Raw genomic sequence first — 22,325 nt, 5'->3', positions numbered from 1 at the left:
TTGCACACAGAGTGAGTCCATGCAACTTATTATATGACCAATTTTTATTCCTGAACTTATTCAGTCTTGCCATAATAAAGGGTTGAATACTTATTGACTCAAGACATTTCAACTTTTCATTTTGAATTAGTTTGTCAAAATTTAGAAAAACATAATTATTTGATATTATTGGGTATTGTCTGTAGGTCAGTGACAAAAACAATCTCAATCGAATCCATTTTAAATTCAGGCTGTAAAACAATACAATTTGGAAAAGTCAAGGGCTGTGAATACTTTCTGAACGCACTGTACATTGTCAAAGTAAACATATAACAACGATGGTCAAAGACAGGAATATACGAGACTGTTAGTTATAAATCAATAATCTCTTACCTTTCTCTCACTCTTTCTCCCTTTCTCCCTCACTGTCCCTTTCTCTCTCTCTGTTTTTTCTCTCTCCCTTTCTCTCCATTAATCAATTGCCATGGTTACCCTGGATATAAAGGCTCTATCATTATGTCATTAAATGGAATTGAATTATGGTGAACGAAGTATGGAGAGAATCAATAGAAAACGAAGATGAGTCTAGTAAATACGGCGAAGGAAGGAGCGACAGGAGATGGGGCTATTTTCAGATGAGAAAAATGGATTGACAAACGACAAGACAAAGAGACAAAATAACAGGAAGACAAAGATACTGTTTTGATCGGTAAACGGTATGGGCAACATTTTCTGTCCACAAAATAGCACTAAAATGCTAAAAAATATTTATAGCAGGAATGATCTCCTACCGTAACTTAGCTTTTTACGATGTCTGTGAGAAATCTGTGATCTTTAAAGCGGTTTCGACACAACTGTCATGAAAATGCATTGTATGCAACGCAATCCCTAGCAGTAGCATTCCAAACTTGGATTAAGAGTAGCTGTCTTGTCAACCTAAAATGGTTATTATGGGCAAGTTTCTGTGCTGTTTCTGTGCTGTGTTTTGCGGACAGAAAACAAGGTTACAATAAGCCTGGAATCTACTCTTATTCAGTGAATTGAAACAATCGTGAAACAGAACCATAATCACTGTGAATTCCAGGATAGCTTACAACAACAGCTCCGCTCCTACATGTCAAAACGACATCCTCCGCATGCACGTTCCTTGCTATGATCAATGATCTAACATGAATCCTAATTGCTGATCACAATCAGATCTCAATCCTTACTTCAAAGGAAGGCGAGAGGGGAGCTTTTTTTCCAGACCTGGTATTTTACCTGTTCCTTCTGTGAGGCTGGGGTCCATCAGTGCTGGTAGGGACTTTGCCACTCCAGTCTTCCCCCTGTCTCTGTCTCTCTCCCTCCCTGCCATGGAGCCCTGGCCCCTCTGACGGTTCCTCTGGGCGTCCATGGATTTCAGCTTGCGTGCGTGTTTGTGGCCCTTGTAGTGAGCCTCAGCCTGGTTCTGGTCATGGAGGAGACAAATAAACAGTATGAGAGGAGAAGAGATCCCTGGATCTCAGCATCAGAACAGAAACCAAAAATGACAAGAAATTAGGAAAGGGGAAAGATTTTGGCAAAAAACTTGGTAACTAGTTACACAGTTCATACAGTGCATTCGGAAAGTATTCAGACCTCTGGACTTTTTCCACATTTTGATACATTACAGCCTTATTAATTTGTTTTTTTCAATCTACACAAAATACCCCATAATGAGGCAAAAACAGTTTTTTTTTAATTATTGAAAATGTATAAAGAAATTAAAAACTGAAATAATACATTTACATAAGTATTCAGACCCTTTACTCAGTACTTTGTTGAAGCACCTTTGGCTGCGATAACAGCCTCGAGTCTTCTTGGGTATGACGCTACAAGCTTGGCACACCTGTATTTGGGGAGTTTCTCCGATTCTTCTCTGTAGATCCTCTCAAGCTCTGTCAGGTTGGATGCGGAGCATCCCTGCTCTCCAGAGATGTTCAATCAGGTTCAAGTCAGGCTGGCTGGGCCACTCAAGGACATTCAGAGACTTGTCCCGAAGCGTTGTCTTGGCTGTGTGCTTAAGGTCGTTGTCCTGTTGGAAGGTGAACCATCGCCCCAGTCTGAGGTCCTGAGTGCTCTGGAGCAGGTTTTCATTAAGGATCTCTGTACTTTGCTCCGTTTATCTTACCCACGTTCCTGACCAGTCCCCACGTCCCTGCCGCTGAAAAATATCCCCACAGCATGATGCTGCTGCCACCACCATGCTTCACCGTAGGGATGGTGCCTGGTTTCCTCCAGAAGTGACGATTAGTATTCAGGCCAAAGAGTTCAATCTTGGTTTTATCAGACCAGAGAATCTTGTTTCTTATGGTCTGAGAGTCCTTAGGTGCCTTTGGCAAACCCCAAGCAGGCTGTCATGTGCCTTTTATTGAGGAGTGGCTTCCATCTTGTCACTCTACCATAAAAGCCTGATTGGTGGAGTGCTGCAGAGATGGTTGTCCTTCTGGAAGTTTCTCCCATCTCTACAGATGAACTCTGGAGCTCTGTCTGAGTGACTAAGGCACTTCTCCCTGATTGCTGAGTTTGGCCAGGCGGCCAGCTCTAGGAAGAGTCTTGGTGGATCCAAACTTCTTCCATTCAATGATGGAGACCACTGTGTTCTTGGGGACCTTCAATGCTGCAGAAATGTTTTGGTAAACTTCCCCAGATCTGTGCCTCGACACAATCCCATCTTGGAGCTCTACAGACAATTCCTTCGATCTCGTGGGTTGGTTTTTGCTCTAACATGCACTGTCAACTGTGGGACCTTATATAGACAAATGTGTGCCTTTCCAAATAATGTCCAATCAATTGAATTTATCACACCTGGACTTCAATCAAGTTGTAGAAAAATCTCAAGCATGATCAATGGAAACAAGATGCACCTGAGCTCAATTTCGAGTCTCATAGCAAAGGGTCTGAATACTTATGTATTCAAGGTATTACTGTTTTTCACATGTTTATGAATTTTCAAAAAAATCTAAAAACCTGTTTTCCCTTTGTCATTATGGGGTATTGTGTGTGGATTGATGAGGGGAAAAAATATTTAATCAATTTTAGAATAAGGCTGTAACGTAACAAAATGTGGAAAAAGTCAAGGGGTCTGAATTCTTTCCAAATGCACTGTATATACTGTATACAATACATCACAGCCCCGTCAAGCAGTTCTTCAATTAATTGACAAGCATAGCTTGAGCCCCAAAAATGTAATTAGTTCTCATGAACGGAGCAGTCTACAGATGTATTGAGCATTCCCTCTGTGTTCATGTGTCTCTGTGTGCTCAATGAGTGTGAGTGTCCGTTTTTGTGTGTGTGGACTGTGATGGTTCTTCTATGTGGGGATTTGAATGCCAGCAGAGAGAGGGTGTCTGGGTTTAATGCTTTTTCTGGCTAATAGGTGGAGAGAGGCTCAGCGACAACAACAACAACACAACACAACACTCACCACTTTCACAGAGATAGAGGAACAGGAGCACACATGCACACATACACCGTCAGAGTGATGAACGACAAGAGAGGAGGATAGCTTCAGCCTGTAGTATTGTGGCAACGGAGTTGACTGACTTACGGTGGAGTTGAAGCGGAGGTGACAGATGTTGCAGGAGATGATCTGTTTCCTCTTAGGCGGTGCAACACCGAACGTGTGGTTGATAACCGCCTTCTGAACCGGGTCCATCTGTCGCACACAAAACAAGCCAGACTAAACACAAACATTACTCAGATTAAGTGGTGTCTAACTATTACATGGGCGGTCAACTAACCCTCCTGGGGAGCTATTCTCCTGTAGGCCTTTGCTCTAAAATACCTGGCTCATGTTCATCAGGGCACACAACGGAAAACTTTTAGAAAGCTTCGCAACGGAAAGGGAAAATGAGTCCAGGTATTCCCTGTTTCAGTCTGTTTGATTCCGTTTGTGGCCTAATGAACACGACCCTAATCAAGGTCTTGAGGAGCACCTGATTAGTAGAATCAGGTATGGAGGAAAATCCTGCAACCCTACAACTAAGGTCAGGAAGGATTGCACAACGCCAGTCCTTGAGGGCCCTGCTGATTTCTTGATTGTCAAGAGATTTCTGAACAAAATGATTTGGTCTGATATTATGAGGCAAGGACATAAGAAGACAGCCAGCCAACACTGCTGCCCTCCAGGACTGTAGTTGAGCATCCCTGTATGAGGCCATCAAATAGAAAAACTAACAGTCAATCGTGGATCTCGCCATGTGCAGCTTCTCCATATTTGAGTGGTGTGATGTCACTTCCGCCTGCACTTGCCACAACACACCTAATCCAAAAGATGTGACAAGGTGTGTTTTGGAGTTCATAGATGTACAGTATGTGTATACATGTCATCAAGTACATAGAGGAACAGGTAATAAGACAGGAACTGGACATGTGTGTGTGTGTGTGTGTGTGTGTGTGTGTGTGTGTGTGTGTGTGTGTGTGTGTGTGTGTGTGTGTGTGTGTGTGTGTGTGTGTGTGTGTGTGTGTGTGTGTGTGTGTGTGTACATGAGCATGCGCATGAATACCTGTGTGTGCTTTGGCGATATTCCATTTATACCGTATACTGGGGTATTTTGAAATACAAACGATATGACTTTCAATACCTCCCCAAAAATATATATAAAAAAATGTGGGTTGGGGGCAAAGATTATCAAATTATCAAGCCTTGGGTTCCAGCTATGCATTTGGTTTGCTAACTTGCTAACTAAGTGGCTAGATGTCAAGATCAAGCTTATTGCTTAGAATAGATACATGCAAACCCCCCCATGGATCAAGATCCCTGTTGCCGAAATAGTTTTGTGTGGCAAAAAAAAATAAAAAAAATAGCCTTCCTTCGTATATACCGTATACCCCGGTATGGTACAGAAACGGTATGAAAATCTGGATACCGCCCAACCCTAGTGTGTACATGCCTGTCTACATGCATGTGTGTGTGTGAGAGCAGCTCACCATGTTGAAGTTGGGGAAGAGGTTGAGGGGGGAGGAGGCGTTGACGTGGAGCGGCAGGAAGTGCTTGATGTCCAGCTGGGTCTGGAGGGGCCGTCCCGGGAGGGATAGGGAGGCCAGGAGGGGGTTGGCCTGGGACAGTGTACCTGTAGAGGGTGGGTGGAGGACATACAGATGCTGAAAATCCATTGTCTTCCAACAGGTGTTGTCAATTCTACCTGACATACTATCTGGCGTAAGACAATGGGCTAAGGCTAGAATTCATCTGTCACTGATAACTCTTTGCTGTATTGGCGGTGTCAACTGGAGGTGATCAACACACCTCCCAAGCTACTTGGTAGACTCTGACTTCCTATCATCCTTGTGCACTCAAAGACTGACATCTTGTGGACATTTTCAATGGAAATGAATACAAAGCCACACCTCTCCTTGAAATAAATTCTGACTGCCATATAGGGATGAGAATTCAAAATTATTTTGCTATTCGAATAATATCATGACATTTATCCAGATAGTTGAAATATAAGTTTATTTCAGGGACCAGTGTGTGTGTGACAGTCAGAGAGAGAGAGAGAGAGAAGCCAAACCGACTCAAACTAGTTAGACAAACTTGTTGCTGCAATAGGTTATATATCAAACCATCTGGAAGTGCTTGTCTTGACCACATCAAATTGTTGTAAAGAAGCTACCTAGCTACAGTAGCCAGCTAGCTAAAGTAGTTAGGCTAATTGAGGCTATTTTGCGCTTGCTGTCCTTGTCTACAACAACTCCATTCATATGAAACAACAGCCTACCTGTTGGGTGATCATTGTAGCCTACTCCTTCTCATTTAGCCAACTTAATTCCGGAATTAATTGATTGACCGATGTCTTTTTTATGGGGCGCAGTCATAAAAACTATCATAAAACAGTCATTTCATTTAGGGATGCACAATATATCGGTGAACATATCGGAATCGGACGATATTTGCTAAAATTGGCAACATTGGTATCGGCCGATGTCTAGTTTAACGCCGATGTGCAAAACCGATGTCAAAGCTGACGTGCATACCTATATAACGTGGGTACATGACGTAATGACGCTACGTAAAATTTTGAGCTACATGTGCAACACAGCATTCCTAACCTAGCCCACAATGTCTGCTGTGTGGATCGAGCAGTCAACAAGTCGAGCAGTCATTTGAAAGAGTAAGAACATTTCAGTGAGATAACTCAAAGGTGAAATCCATTAACGCCAAGATAATGGAATTCATTGCCCTTGACAATCAACCGTTCTCTGTCGTGGGTGATGTTGGACTTCACGACTGGTCGAGCACCGGTACACACAACCAAGTGCGCTATTTTTCAGATGTTGCCCTACCGGAGTTACACAGTAATATCGTCACTGTTATTAGCTTTGCGACATACTATGGAACGCCGTTTGGGTCTTTGAGTGTCAAAAAGGATACACGTCTAATAACACTATTTGACGCGTTAAATAAGCTTTTAATTTGACACGTCAAATAACACAGTTCTATTATAGAATGTTGTGTGTTCTGAATTTTCACATGCAAGCCAGTAGCACTGTCAAAGCTGTACAAAAAAGTCTGTAAACACAGGCCACGAATTATGTGTTTACAATACCATGTTGGTAATAAAGCATTACCGCAACTTCTGGGGTAGCTAGCTTTAGCTTGGTACCTAACTAGCACCAATACAACCAGCCTGAAAACAATGACCAGTAGAAACTGCAGTCATTTTCCTTATTCTTAGCAATGATTTAGGAATCCTTGTGAGTAAGTATTAGGTAGATAGCCACTTGTTGTTCGCCTATTGAAATTGAACTTCAGTTCATGAAAATAAAAAACTAGCCAGATACTTAACCCTGTTGCCCAAAGCTAACGTTATAAGCAGCCAGCAAGTGAGGCTTGACCGGACCAGGTTATGTGTTGTGAAGCTAGCCACAATCAGGATTAGGCACAATAGTGGAATTTGCAGTTTGCCTTCAAAATAAAAAGACCTCTTTAATAGGGATGCAGAAGGTTACAATTGGTGGGATCATTCCATATTTAGACTAGATAATGTTAAACAAGTTTGAAATGTGAAGCAATGAAATGGGTTATCAGTCTACTCTGTGACACCCACAGAACACAACTGTGAAGAGTTTACGCAAATATTAGCTCTTATCGCGGGACTGTGACTGTGTGAAATCACCTCCCCAGTCAGCCGATTGTGTGTATTTATATTCATATTGCACTGTACAGCATTACCTAAGGATTGGGGATCAATGAAATGAGGTATCAGTCTACACAATACCCAAGATATACCCAATGTCCTCCTCCAAAACATCCACACAATGTTTTTCCTCTGGAATAGTGTTCAATGCACATAGGTTGACAACATGTGGCTCAATTCACAGTTGAGTCCCGCTATAAGAGCTACGACGCAAATTTTCTCTGGGTGTCACTGAGTAGACTGATACCCCATGTCATTGATCCACAATCCATAGGTAAGGCTGTACAGTGAAATAAGTATGCCCCTAATGCAATTCTAAAGTATAATACATCCAGTGTGATTTCAACAGATTGTTGTCAAATTGACAAATTCTTGTCTTTTGTTGATTTTATATAACAACATTCCATCCTTGTTTAGCACGATCTATTCAATTATGGCATAATTCTACTCTTTGTATTTATTTGCATCACTGTCAATGACATACTTTTATTTTGAAAGCTCACCGCAAAGTCCTCTCTTGTGGCTAATCCTTATTGTGGCTAGCTTCACATAGATGGGTCCAACCACCATTAATCAAATAAAAATTATAAATTAGGGATATTTTAGATGATGACACCCAGCTATATAGTTAGCTAGCTGAAACAGATTATGTTGTTTTGGGGAAGAACATTATTTGCATCCATCAGCTAGCTAGCTTTTTTTTATGACCAGCAGGTGCGCGAGACAACTTTACCAGCATCATAGTATACGTATATCGATGAATCGTTGTGACATATGAAATACGAGTGATATTGTAATCAATGTGTAATAACTACATAAAAAAATTCTGAACGCGTTAAATTATTATGTGACGTGCAGTCATATTCAGGTCCTGATTGATCAACAAGCTTATTTGGCAAAGACCCAAACTGCGTTCCATAGAAATCCTGGTTGAGAATGAAATGACTGAACAAATGAACAACGAAACAGCACAGTAAGTAAGTGAAATAAATAGGTTTTGATTATGTTTTACTGGTAATGGGGACATATGTAAATGCCAACAAAATAACTTTTTGGTCAGTGTGGTGTGTGTAACTTTATTTAACTAGGCAAGTCAGTTAAGGGCCAATTGTGCGCCGCCCTATGGGACATTTTAAATATCAGTTATCGGTATCGGGTGTTTTTGGCCAGGAAAATATTGGATATCGGTATCGGCCAAAAATGTCATATTGGTGCATCACTAGTTTTATTATAATTTTGAATGTAATGGTCTATCCTTGTTGGCTATGTAGCAATGTCACAGATCATTTGATTGCATTTTAGCCAAAGCCTTTAAAATAATACTCTCCCAGGTAATTGAATACTAACGTCTGTTCGGATATTAGAATAATCGAATACCCGTGCCCATCCCTACTGCCGTACTGAGTACTTCAATCTACACATTTCTGTCCTTCTGTCCACTAGAACTCTCAATGTGCTAAATTGTCCAAAAATAACCAGAATATTTTAAGGATTAAGGACAGCACTTAATCCAAATCAAGTTTGGAGTACTGCAGCTTGGCGCACACATTTCTATTGTGGTACAGCTATAAGAGATTGGTCAGCAGAGAGAGAGAGAGATGGAAGAGAGAGCGAGAGAGAGCGAGAGAGAGCGAGAGCGAGAGAGAGAGAGAGAGAGAGAACGAGCGAGCGAGAGCAAATGGGACTTAAATAGCCAATTATTTTACTTTTGATCTTGATGGAGGTGAACACTTCCCCTGGAGATATTACCATCAGCACACATTAATAGCAATCAGGATCCATTAAATAGAATGTGTGTTTGTGCTTTTGTGCGTGCGTGTGTGTGTGTGATAAAGCAGAAACTAGGGGAACATTTTCCCCCCTAACTGGGTGCTGTGCTAAGTTGTGACTTTTGGAGACCTTGACTCTCTCGTTCTTTCTATCTCCCTCTCTTTCTAACTCTCTCTCCTTCTAACTCTCTCTCCTCTAGCTCTCTCTCTTACTCTCTCCCTTCACTCTCTCTCATTCTCTGTTTCTCCTTTCTCTCCCCCGCTCTCTCTCTCTGTCACCCCATTCTCTCTCTCTCTCCCTCGCTGTCTCTCCCCCTCTCCCCTCCCCCTCTCTCTCACACAAATCTGCAATTGATCTCAATAATCTTTCAAGCATTAAGTCACAAAAAGTACCAGGCAAGAAATGTAATGTTTTGCTCCATAGAAGCGGGTACAAACATCAACTGTGAGTGAATTTATATTTGGCTCAGAAAAATATTTTGGCTACAAGAATAGTTAGAGGTTTCATTTTTGTTTGTTTTATAACATATTTTGGCGTTCATTTGACACTTTTAACCACGCACTCAGTCTTTTGCAGTCTTTGTTTTCAACTGGTCAACTGTGCATTGAATCATGCTTTTTAATCTTACCATTATATTTGTTGTGTGTATGTCTGAAAGTATGTATATACAGTGCCTTGCGAAAGTATTCGGCCCCCTTGAACTTTGCGACCTTTTGCCACATTTCAGGCTTCAAACATAAAGATATAAAACTGTATTTTTTTGTGAAGAATCAACAACAAGTGGGACACAATCACGAAGTGGAACGACATTTATTGGATATTTCAAACTTTTTTAACAAATCAAAAACTGAAAAATTGGGCGTGCAAAATTATTCAGCCCCTTTACTTTCAGTGCAGCAAACTCTCTCCAGAAGTTCAGTGAGGATCTCTGAATGATCCAATGTTGACCTAAATGACTAATGATGATAAATACAATCCACCTGTGTGTAATCAAGTCTCCGTATAAATGCACCTGCACTGTGATAGTCTCAGAGGTCCGTTAAAAGCGCAGAGAGCATCATGAAGAACAAGGAACACACCAGGCAGGTCCGAGATACTGTTGTGAAGAAGTTTAAAGCCGGATTTGGATACAAAAAGATTTCCCAAGCTTTAAACATCCCAAGGAGCACTGTGCAAGCGATAATATTGAAATGGAAGGAGTATCAGACCACTGCAAATCTACCAAGACCTGGCCGTCCCTCTAAACTTTCAGCTCATACAAGGAGAAGACTGATCAGAGATGCAGCCAAGAGGCCCATGATCACTCTGGATGAACTGCAGAGATCTACAGCTGAGGTGGGAGACTCTGTCCATAGGACAACAATCAGTCGTATATTGCACAAATCTGGCCTTTATGGAAGAGTGGCAAGAAGAAAGCCATTTCTTAAAGATATCCATAAAAAGTGCAGTTTAAAGTTTGCCACAAGCCACCTGGGAGACACACCAAACATGTGGAAGAAGGTGCTCTGGTCAGATGAAACCAAAATTGAACTTTTTGGCAACAATGCAAAACGTTATGTTTGGCGTAAAAGCAACACAGCTGAACACACCATCCCCACTGTCAAACATGGTGGTGGCAGCATCATGGTTTGGGCCTGCTTTTCTTCAGCAGGGACAGGGAAGATGGTTAATATTGATGGGAAGATGGATGGAGCCAAATACAGGACCATTCTGGAAGAAAACCTGATGGAGTCTGCAAAAGACCTGAGACTGGGACGGAGATTTGTCTTCCAACAAGACAATGATCCAAAACATAAAGCAAAATCTGCAATGGAATGGTTCAAAAATAAACATATCCAGGTGTTAGAATGGCCAAGTCAAAGTCCAGACCTGAATCCAATCGAGAATCTGTGGAAAGAACTGAAAACTGCTGTTCACAAATGCTCTCCATCCAACCTCACTGAGCTCGAGGTGTTTTGCAAGGAGGAATGGGAAAAAATTTCAGTCTCTCGATGTGCAAAACTGATAGACATACCCCAAGCGACTTACAGCTGTAATCGCAGCAAAAGGTGGCGCTACAAAGTATTAACTTAAGGGGGCTGAATAATTTTGCACGCCCAATTTTTCAGTTTTTGATTTGTTAAAAAAGTTTGAAATATCCAATAAATGTTGTTCCACTTCATGATTGTGTCCCACTTGTTGTTGATTCTTCACAAAAAAATACAGTTTTATATCTTTATGTTTGAAGCCTGAAATGTGGCAAAAGGTCGCAAAGTTCAAGGGGGCCGAATACTTTTGCAAGGCACTGTATATATGCATTTTTTACACTACACAAGAGTTGCCCTTCACGATCCATTGAATTGATGGTAAAACAGTTTTCCTCTTTCAACCCGGCTTCGACTTCCCCAGAGAAAGATACCATATTCATGGATGATAGGAGTGTAGATGCAATGATCCTTTTCATAGAGTGGGGATAAAAGCTTATGAGGCAGGGAAATGATGGCACACTGCAAACTGGAGGCTTAATCGCTATTATTTTGAGGATTAGTCTTTGGGTGACTCACCGTCCCAGTGTTTATCATTCTTTTGATGAGGAAAAGGGTAACAAGCCTTTCAACGCAGAGGATCGCACTGACAGCACCTCAGAAGAGTGTTTCAGAGCATCCCTTAGGGCACACCATATTGTCAAACGTTCCCTTAAGAGTCTCACTAGGTCATTAACTAACGTTTTCATAGTAACGTTCCCGTGATGTGCAAGGACTGTTTCCAAGAGACCATTCCCTTAATGTAAAATAGAACTTACTCAGACCGTGGTTACCATGTTCTCATAGCTTAAAATATGTATGTTCTAGACACGTTTCATTCCCTCTCAAAAAATATGTAATTACAAATCATGTCTTGTTATTGTTGCCAAGCCAATCAAGTCTCTGATTGGTGAACCCCTGATCCAATCATAGCGCTTTGTCTGTTGGCAAGGTTTGGGATACTCTCACACCCAGTGCTTTAAACATAGTGTTTTCAACGTATATATTTGAAATATTAGACATTTGTTAAGTTACTTTATTAACCGTAGCTGATAAAGCGCATGAGGGAGGGGCCATACTGTGAGTGACTGACACGGGGAGCAGGGAGGAGATGGAGAGAGAGGCTGCCATAGCTAGGTTATTTATCATGAAATATGATCACATAGTACCTGTCTTGACTGCATCAAACCCGGAGAAGCTAGTTAAGCCAGCTAACTGTTAGGCTAATTGAGGTTGCAGTGCATGCACTTTCTCATTCTACATTTGCAAATAACAACAACTCCATTCTGAATATTAAGTAGCAGCCTACCTGTTGGCTCTAGGTTGTTATAGCCTATCCTTCTCCTTTAACTTTTAATTCTGTCATTTTAATTGCATCTTCCATTGATTAGATATCTCCTAACTATTGCCGCTTTAATGACTTATGATTGGCCAACAACAACAACAAGAACAAGCTACACTCGCCATGCTCCACTCTCATGAAAAGCAAAAGCAGCAGCATAAGTGATAAAATCTCTCTCTCTACTGCAGGAGTAAAGTTCCGATCTGTACGGGCCCTTCCGGACAAGTCAGTTAAAATTACACAAACCCGTGACAATCATACAGAGACCCGTGACATTATTTAGAATTCTGTATCCGACCCGCTCGGGTCTCAGATCGGGTATTCGGGTACTGGTGGATCCATGAAGACAAGTGCAATCACCATTATTGCTTACATCCTTCAAGTTGCTTCATCTACATAAGTGCCTAGGGAGGAGGGGTTAGGGTTTCTTCTGGACAGGGCCTAACTACTGTATACTGGCCCAATAAGCACATGCCTGGGTTCGAGACCCACTAAGGAAGTCACCCTACTCTTACATTCTTAGCAATATACACTACTGTTCAAAAGTTTGGGGTCAATACCCCAAATACTCAGAAATGTCCTTGTTTTTGAAAGAAAAGCAAAAAATACAGTGTAGACATTGTTAATGTTGTAAATGACTATTATAGCTGGAAACAACTGATTTTTAATGGAATATCTACATAGGCCCATTATCAGCAACCATCACTCCTGTGTTCCAATGGCACGTTGTGTTAGCAAATCCAAGTTGATCATTTTAAAAGGCTAATTGATCATTAGAAAACCCTTTTGCAATATCAGCACAGCTGAAAACTGTTGTTCTGATTAAAGAAGCAATAAAACTGGCCTTCTTTAGACTAGTTGAGCATCTGGAGCATCAGCATTTGTGGGTTCGATTACAGGCCCAAAATGGCCAGAAACAAAGTACTTTCTCCTGAAACTCGTCAGTCTATTCTTGTTCTGAGAAATGAAGGCTATTCCATGCGAGAAATTGCCAAGAAACTGAGGATCTGGTACAGCGCTGTGTACTACTCCCTTCACACAACAGCACAAACTGTCTCTAACCAGAATTGAAAGAGTTGTAGGAGGCCCCCTTGCACAACTGAGCAAGAGGACAAAGACATTAGAGTGTCTAGTTTGAGAAACAGAATTCCTCAACTGGCAGCTTCATTAAATAGTACCCAAAACACCAATCTCAACATCAACAGTGAAGAGACGACTCCGTGATGCTGGCCTTCTAGGCAGAGTTCCTCTGTCCAGTGTCTGTGTTCTTTTGCCCATCTTAATTTTTTATTTTTATTGGCCAGTCTGAGATATGGCTTTTTCTTTGCAACTCTGCCTAGAAGGCCAGTTTTCAGCTGTGCTAACATAATTGTAAAATGGTTTTCTAACAATCAATTAGCCTTTTAAAATGAGAAATTTGGATTAGCTAACACAACGTGCCATTGGAACACAGGAGTGATGGTTGCTGATAATGGGCCTCTGCAGATATTCCATTAAAAATCAGCCGTTTCCAATTGTCATCTACGACATTAAGAATGTCTACGCTGTTTTCTGATCAATTGGATGTCATTTTAATGGACAATTTTTTTTGCTTTTCTTTCAAAAAGAAGGACAAACCTTTGAACGGTAGTGTATGTTAATGCCATTATTTGGCAACAGTTACAACACACCTATCTGATCTAATGAAAATGAGTTTCTCAATGACATGGTAAATGTGTTGTTGATTTTAGAAAGACGACAAGGGTCTCTTTGATGCTCAGCTATATTGAATGAATAGATACTGACAATTTATGAGGTAGTGGAAATGTAGTACTACTTTGTGCTCAAGGGAAAACCCTACAGATTCACAACCTTTAATAAGAAACACATTTGAATTAGATCAGATAGTTGTAACTGTTGCCAAATAATGACATGAATATATTTAGCAAAGAATGTGATAGTAGGATGACTACCCTAGAAGGTCTCGGACCCAGGCCACCGGCACCAATGACAAACGCTCTAACCGCTGTCCCAATAAATGTACGTAGTTCTGTCATCGAGCTCTTCTTGTCTATTAATGTTCTGTAATATGTCATGTTTCATGTTTTGGTGCGGACCGGAAGAGTAGTTGGTGCTTTTGCAACAGCTAATGGGAGATCCTAATAAAATACCCCTCTCATGAAACGTGTCTAGAACATTAGTATCTTATATTCTGAGAACATGGGAACCATGTACTGTGAATGCTTGGCGGAACGTTGATGGAATATTCTCCTGACACGGGCACAGCGGGAACTTTATATTTGTTATGTTCATAAATAGTCTCATCAACAGGAAAACGTCAGGTCACTCTTCCTTCACTATCAATTAACCACATGCGGAATGTCAGTCACTTGTTGCCGTTGGACAATTGAGCCACATCAGAATAACGTGATTCCACCAGGCTTCCTAATATACCTATGGGCATAGCAGTTCAATAATCACCTTGCTCTCTTTCTCACCAATGGGGGTAAATCATGTATTTAAATGATTGCTTACCCCTTGTCTCGCACTTGCAGCAAAGGTTTACGCCCTCTCCCCTCTACCTCTCCACCGCCACCAGCTGAATACAGTATCTTACACCCAGCCAGTGGGGTACTGATGCCAGACGCCCATCAAAGGGCTATCTGCCATCCCTGCGTCTGGCTCTGGGGTTCATCCCCCGGAGTCGGGGCCATCTCCCACATCTATTTGAATAAATGTTCATATATACAAGTACATTTAGTCTCTCTTGTTCATTCAGTTAAGGCTGCCCTCAATTTAACTACCACCTGAGTGTGCACGGGGGCCTATGTCTATCCACTTGTTCTCATTTTGCTCTCTTTTATAGAATCACATAGCAATCAACTATTTTTTAATCTTATTTTATTTTGGGCCCTGTTGACGTTCAGGGTTCTCTCTTTGGCTTTGCTTTGGAGCTGAAGAGGCGGGAGACAGCTGCCCCTCACCACCTGAGCAGACCCAGGGCTTACACACACACACACACACACACACACACACACACACACACACACACACACACACACACACGGTTTCTGATTGGGCCATTGTGTCTGAATGTTTTTGAGTGTGCTTAAGTATTCTCATAAAAACATATTTGACTCTAAAACCATCAAGGGTAGAAAACTTGTTATCTCGACACAGTTATCTCTCCGTTTGCACAAATGATGCAGAATCATGGCTGAAAAAACAACACAATTAAATTGGAACGACTTTAGAGAGACGATTACGTACACTAAAGATTTAACACACCATTGTAACTAAGTCACGACACTCATCAACACTGGCTACTTCTAATCGTGCAAAACATACCGTTTCTCACATAATGAGCATTTTAAAAACATGCTTTTTTTCCCTCCAGTCTGTCACATTCCTTTTAGGGATATATTACAAAGTATTTATTTAGTCAAGGAATAAAAGCAATTACTGTACAATACTGTGCTTATGCAATAATGATGATGCTATTTGCTGCTTATAGACTAGGACAATAGGCTGACAGGGTGGGGGAGAGTTTTTAGTTTTCATTAGATAAGCAGGCTACCATCGACAGATACAGCAGAGCTAAACGAGAGAGTGAGAGGGTGGAGAGAGAGAGAGAGAGAGAGAGAGAGAGAGAGGGAGAGGGAGATCTTCCTTTTCTTGACAGCAAAAAAACACCTCTGTACTCGTCAATAAATACGTTTTTGTCCAGGCAAACTCTTTTTTTTACTCTGTCACTGTCCATGCACGCACACATGCACACGCAAACATAAACACACAAACACACACACAGCAGCCCAACGGCTTAGTGAGAAAGTCTTCCTGCAGGGTAACATCCAGCCAAGTTCAAGCCTCCCATCGTAATCTGCCCTATTTTTGCTTATTACACTCTGAGCCCACTTTCACACTGGCATTTTAAAACATACAATGAATTGTTCAAGGTTAAATCCACTGCTGGTGTCCTTGAGTCATTGAACCAGCAGGGCATTCTGAAAGCCTGTTTACTTTGGTTATATATTGTATATGTAAAGAGGGCAAAGCACTTCCAAATTTCCAAGTACCAAATAAATACCATTCCTTTTGATGTAGTGGACATCTTAATGGCATCATTTTCTGGTTGTAAACTATTCTTCTGGTTAATAAGTCCTCAAATAACTAGATTACAACCAACTAGTCTTTTACAGCCAGGTAAATACAGTCCAGTGTCTATACGGGTCCGCACTTTTCAGTGTTAAATTAACACACTGTTTAGTTTAAAGGCTTATTTGCATATTTCCCCGAGTGCCTTGTCTTTCGAGTGAATTGTAGAGTTTCCAAACCAAAACTGTATTTGATAGTTACAGAGACAGGGTTATTGCATTTATCAATTTTCGGTCACCAAGTGATATCTTAAGTGAATATGTTATCATAAAAATGTAGTCATTTAACACAATACAACACATATTTCATAAAGCCTAATGTTGAGGGAAAGTCACATCATGCTGGCTTGCAAAGTGATGTGTAATTCATGTTGGCATACAGCCCAAAACATTTAAACCGCAACCAGCATTCATAATGACTGCCGGATTGGGAAGATTAAGATGTGATACTACCTAAACCATCTAAACTGAAACAACCACTTTGGTAATGAGTGCAATAAGTCCAACTAACAAATTTGATTAGTTAAGAATAATGTACAGTGCATTCAGAAAGTATTCACACCCCTATACTTTTTCCACATTTTGTTGGGTTTCAGTCAGAATAAGAAATATATTAATTTGAGATTTTTTTTGTCACTGGCCTCCACCCAATACCCCTTAATGTCAATGTGGAATAATGTCTTTCAATGTTATTTATTTTTACAAATTAATTAAAAATGAAAAGCTGAAATACCTTGAGTCAATAAGTATTCCCCTTTGTTATGGCGAACCAAATTAAGTTCAGGAGTAAAAAGTCACATAAGTTGCAGTCGAGCAGTACATTTCTAACACAGATTCAACCACAAAGCCCATGGAGGTTTTCCAATGCCTCGCAACTAAGAGCACCTATTGGCAGATGGGTAATTATTGTATTTTTTAAAGCAGACACTGAATATCCGTTTGAGCATGGTGAAGTTATTAATTACACTTTGGATGGTATATCAATACACCCAGGCACTACAAAGATAATGGCTTACATCAACACCATTATCCCAGAAACCCTAGACCCTGTCACGCCATGATCTGTTTTACCTGTCCTTGTGCTTGTCTCCACCCCATCCAGGTGTCGCTCATCATCCCCGGTGTATTTATCCCTGTGTTTTCTGTCTGTCTGTGCCAGTTCGTCTTGTTTGCCAAGTCAACCAGCGTTTATCTCCTAGCTCCTATTTTTTCCCAGTCTCTGTTTTTACTAGTCCTCCTGGTTTGGACCCTTGCCTGTCCTGACACTGAACCCACCTGCCTGACCATTCTTCCTGCCCTGACCTCGAGCCTGCCTAACGCCTTGTACTGTTTGGACTCGGACCTGATTTCTGAACTCTCGCCTGTACCCAACCTGCCTTTTGCATACCCCTTGTGTTATAATAAATATCGGAGCTTAACCATCTGCCTCCTGTGTCTGAATATGGGTCTCGTCTTGTGCCCTTATAGACCCACTCCAATTTGCATACCGCCCTAACAGATCCACAGATGATGATCTCTATTGCACTCCACACTGCCCTTTCCCGCCTGGACAAAAGGAACACCTATGTGAGAATGCTATTCATTGACTACAGCTCAGCGTTCAACACCATGGGGCCCTCAAAGCTCATCACTAAGCTAAGTACCCTGGTGACTAAACACCTCCCTCTGCAACTGGATCCTGGACTTCCTGACGCGCCGCCCCCAGGTGATAAGGGTAGGTAACAACACATCCGCCGCGCTGATCCTCAACATGGGGGCCCCTCAGGGGTGCATCCTCAGTCCCCTCCTGTATTCCTTGTTCAACCTGCACAGCCATTCACGACTCCAACACTATCATTAAGTTTGCAGATGACACAACAGTCGTAGCCCTGATCACCAACAACGATGAGACAGCTTATAGGGAGGAGGTCAGGCATGACAAAACCTATTCCCTCTCAGGAGACTGAAAAGATTTGGTATGGGTCCCCAGATCCTCAAAAGGTTCTACAGCTGCACCATCGAGAGCACCTGACTGGTTGCATAACTGCCTGGTATGGCAACTGCTCGGCCTCCGCCTGCAAGGCACTACAGAATGTAGTGCGTACGGCCCAGTACATCACTGGGGCTAGTCATAGACTGTTCTCTCTGCTACCGCATGGCAAGCGGTACAGGAGCGCCAAGTCTAGGTCCAAGAGGCTTCTAAACAGCTTTTACCCTCAAACACATTCTATGTGTTTTTTCTATGTTTTCTATTTCTATGTGTTTGGCCTGGTATGGTTCCCAATCGGAGGTAGCTTTCAATTGTTGTCTCTGATTGAGAACCATACTTAGGTAGCCTTTTCCCACCTGTGTTTTGTGGGTAATTATTTTTCCGTGTGTGTTTGTGTGCACCTCGGTTGCGTCGTTCTTTGCTGTTTACCTGTTTGTTTTTTGGTTCTTTCGGTTTCACTTTCATTAAAAGATGTGGAACTACATGCACGCTGCGCCTTGGTTGATTTATGACAGGGAGATTGAGGATAGCGAGCGTGACAACCGGTACCCCCTGTATATAGCTTCGCTATTGTTATTTTACTGCTGCTCTTTAATTATTTGTTACTTTTACTTCTTATTCATATTTATTTATTTTTAAAATGCATTGTTGGTTAGAGCTTGTAAGTAAGCATTTTGTAAGGTCTACTACACCTGTTGTACTTGATTTGATACAGGAGTCCTTCCTAACTCAGTTGCCAGAGAGGAAGGAAGCCACTCAGGGATTTCACCATGAAGCCAATGGTGACTTTAAAACAGTTACATAGTTTAATGGCTGTGATAGGAGAAAACTGAGGATGGATCAACAACATTGTAGTTACTCCACAATACTAACCTAATTGACAAGAGTGAAAAGGAGGAAGCCTGTACAGAATACAAATATTACAAAGCATGAATCCTGTTTGCAACAAGGCACTAAGGTAATACTGTAAAAAATGTGGAAAAGCAATTAACTTTTTGTCCTGAATACAAAGTGTTATGTTTGGGGCAAGTCCAGTACAACATATTAGTGAGTAGCACTCTCCATATTTTCAAGCATAGTGGTGGCTGCATCATGCTATGTGTATGCTCGTAATCGTTAAGGACTGGGCAAAATCCTTTGCACCTGACACTGGGTACGAATTCACCTTTCAGCAGGACAATAACCTAAAACACAAGGCCAAATCTACAATGGAGTTGCTTACCAAGAAGACAGTGAATGTTCCTGAGTGTCCGATTTACAGTTTTGACTTAAATCTGCTTGAAAATCTATGGCAAGACCTGGAAATGATTGTCTAGCTAAAAACAGCAACCAATTGAAACAGAACTTGACAAATTCTGAAAAGAATAATGGGCAAACGTTGCACAATCCAGGTGTGGAAAGCTCTTAGAGACGTACCGAGAAAGACTCACAGCTGCAAATGCTGCCAAAGTTGCTTCTGCAAAGTATTGACTCAGGGATGTGAATACTTATGTAAATGACATATTTCTGTATTTCATTTTCAAAAACATTTTCTACAAGTATTAAAAACATGTTTTCACTTTGTCATTATGGGGTATTGCATGTAGATGGGTGAGAATATATATTTTTTCAGCCATTTTGAATTCAGGCTTTAAGACAACAAAATGTGGACTAAGCCAAGGGGTATGAATACTTTCTGAAGGCACTGTATGTTATTTATATTTGAGTAGCATAAGATAAATGTATCAAGTAATGTACATGCAAAAACATTGATTTTGAACAATTCCAAAAATCTACCTGCAATATACAGCATGCTGGAAAATATGATAATGATGGGTGTGGTTTTGGTTTAACACTGGTTATTAACATCAACGCTGTTTTTTGTTTTGTTTACACCAATGAATGTTAACACCTGAATCAACACTAGAAATGTTACACTAAAAATCAACACGAGGTAACACTGGCCATTTGCGTTTGGCTAGAATGCCAGTAGCGTCCTTCCAATTTGCCACCTGAAATGTTGCTATTCTACAAAAAGTGACAAATAATCTATCAAGAACTATATAAACAGTTGACTACACATTCTCTACAGTAGGTGCAAATACATGGTGCACCCCTTCATTATACAGATGTTTGCTCTAACTATCAACAGGTGGCAAGCCCAGTGGCAAAAGTCCATGTCTGCTACGTTGAGCATAGCATTTGAGTCATGTCTGTATTACTCAGAGGCTACGCTATTTACTGAGGAATGAGCCTGTGTTACAGCAACTGGACCTATACCAGGCACCCTCTTCAGAGGAACAAAGCAAATAACTGGTGGTCACCCATTCAGGTCACCCAACAGTTATCAAGGGAACACATGTGGGTCCTACACCCAGGCATTATAAAGGTACAATCAGGAAGCTGAGTGCTAACTTGTTTTGGTTCAAATTTAATTTGTATAGTGACTGGGGAAATGTTCTTATTTGGATAAGAATGTTACAAACACCATGATATTGGGGTTCACTAGTATCGACCTACAGTATTTCATTAACGAATGCAGAGAGGACGCTGCGGTGCCTTTGCACAGATTCTGTTACCATTTCCTTAAGGATGAACTCAGCATAGCTGAGCTATAGGAATGTGAGGACGTCTGAATACCCCCTAAAAATAAACTGGCACCAGCTGCACCCATTGAGATAAGGCTGGGCCAATCACTCCATTGAATGGTGCTCAGCAGATGTGCCAGCTAACATATTTCATGTCCGTTGGTGTCTTTCTCCGTCCGATCGACTTCCCAATTAAAAGCATTCAGAATATTAGCGTTCCTCTGAGTCTCAGCAAGACTGGGAGAGTGGCAAGCACAGATGCTTGAAGTGTCCTCTTAATAGCGCTGGAGATGAAAAAAATATGACACTCCTATATCAGCCATTAGTTTGAGACATAGATTTTTCTGGTCATAATCAAGTCATTACCAGAGGGCCGTTACTAAGGTTTGGTCATTTTTGTATGAATATGAAACTAATGACGACAGCTTGCATATTCAGCAGGATACTCCAAATACTGTTGTGAACAACCTCTTCCACTTCAAACTTGGAATAGCAACCAGTGAGCAGACATACATATTTGGATCAGGACGTGTGAAAAACCCTCTCCCTTTACGATATCCATTCCTAGAATTGAAAGATTGAAGCCTTGCCGGTTACGTTTTTGTGAGGTCGATTCTCCTCAAACCTGCATATTCCCGCTTGGTTGTTGTGACAATTCACTGGATACTGTGGCGCACAAGATTATCGGTCAAGTCAGCAGCACTTATGTGACTCCTTACTGCTGACAAAGTGTTTTGTGTCATAGAGATGTGATGTGGACAATGTGCTATTTGGGGCATTGAGGGACCAGGGGCCGCACTCAAAAAGCATCACATAGTAGGAGTGCTGATCTAGGATAAGGTCCCACCTGTCCATATAATATGATTCATTAAGACAAAACTGTTCCTATATCAGCACTACCATGCTCAGTACTACTCAGCACTACCCTTTGTGAATGCAGGCCCTGGTCCTTTGGTTTTTATCCATTACCAGGTTTTAACTAGTGAGATATAGATTCAGAGTAGAGTGAAGTCATTACATTTTATTCAGGTATCCAGCATTTGGCTAACATCTAAAAGTACTACAGTACCAATTTATAAAGCTAAAATCTAGCCATCTTGGAAGGCAACCGAAGCCTTCTGAAGATGATGGCAAAAACCTTCCAAGTAGATAGTGTTGCTACACGCATAACATTTCGTCACAGCTTAAAGGATTTTCTAGACATGTCGAGTTCAGCTAACTCACTAACTCGGAGCACTCAGCGAGCAGGGAATTATATCAGTGGTGGAGCCCTCCAGAATCCATCAACCATGACACTGAGACAGAGAAAGAACTGTCTGGACAGAACAAATGCTCTTTTCGCTAATGAGCACCACGGCAGATTTAAACGGACTGACTGACCGATCTTTCTTCACTGAAAACA

General features: G+C 41.3%; 1 protein-coding gene across 1 annotated transcript in view; it reads right to left on the bottom strand.

Moving 5' to 3' along the window:
* LOC139368220 (zinc finger protein 385C-like) overlaps positions 1–22,325 on the bottom strand; it is a 130,926-nt gene that overhangs the window by 9,884 nt on the left and 98,717 nt on the right. The window contains exons 4-6 of the mRNA XM_071106880.1: positions 4,930–5,072; positions 3,548–3,655; positions 1,240–1,426 (exon numbers count right to left, since the gene is read on the bottom strand). Of these exons, the coding sequence (XP_070962981.1) occupies positions 1,240–1,426; positions 3,548–3,655; positions 4,930–5,072 (438 nt within the window). The remainder of the gene's footprint in view (positions 1–1,239; positions 1,427–3,547; positions 3,656–4,929; positions 5,073–22,325) is intronic.

The sequence above is a fragment of the Oncorhynchus clarkii genome, chromosome 16 (assembly GCF_045791955.1).
Source record: "Oncorhynchus clarkii lewisi isolate Uvic-CL-2024 chromosome 16, UVic_Ocla_1.0, whole genome shotgun sequence".
NCBI classification, from domain to species: domain Eukaryota; kingdom Metazoa; phylum Chordata; class Actinopteri; order Salmoniformes; family Salmonidae; genus Oncorhynchus; species Oncorhynchus clarkii.
The sequence above is the reverse complement of the archived record's forward strand: the minus strand, read 5'-3'. Positions and strand labels throughout refer to the sequence as shown.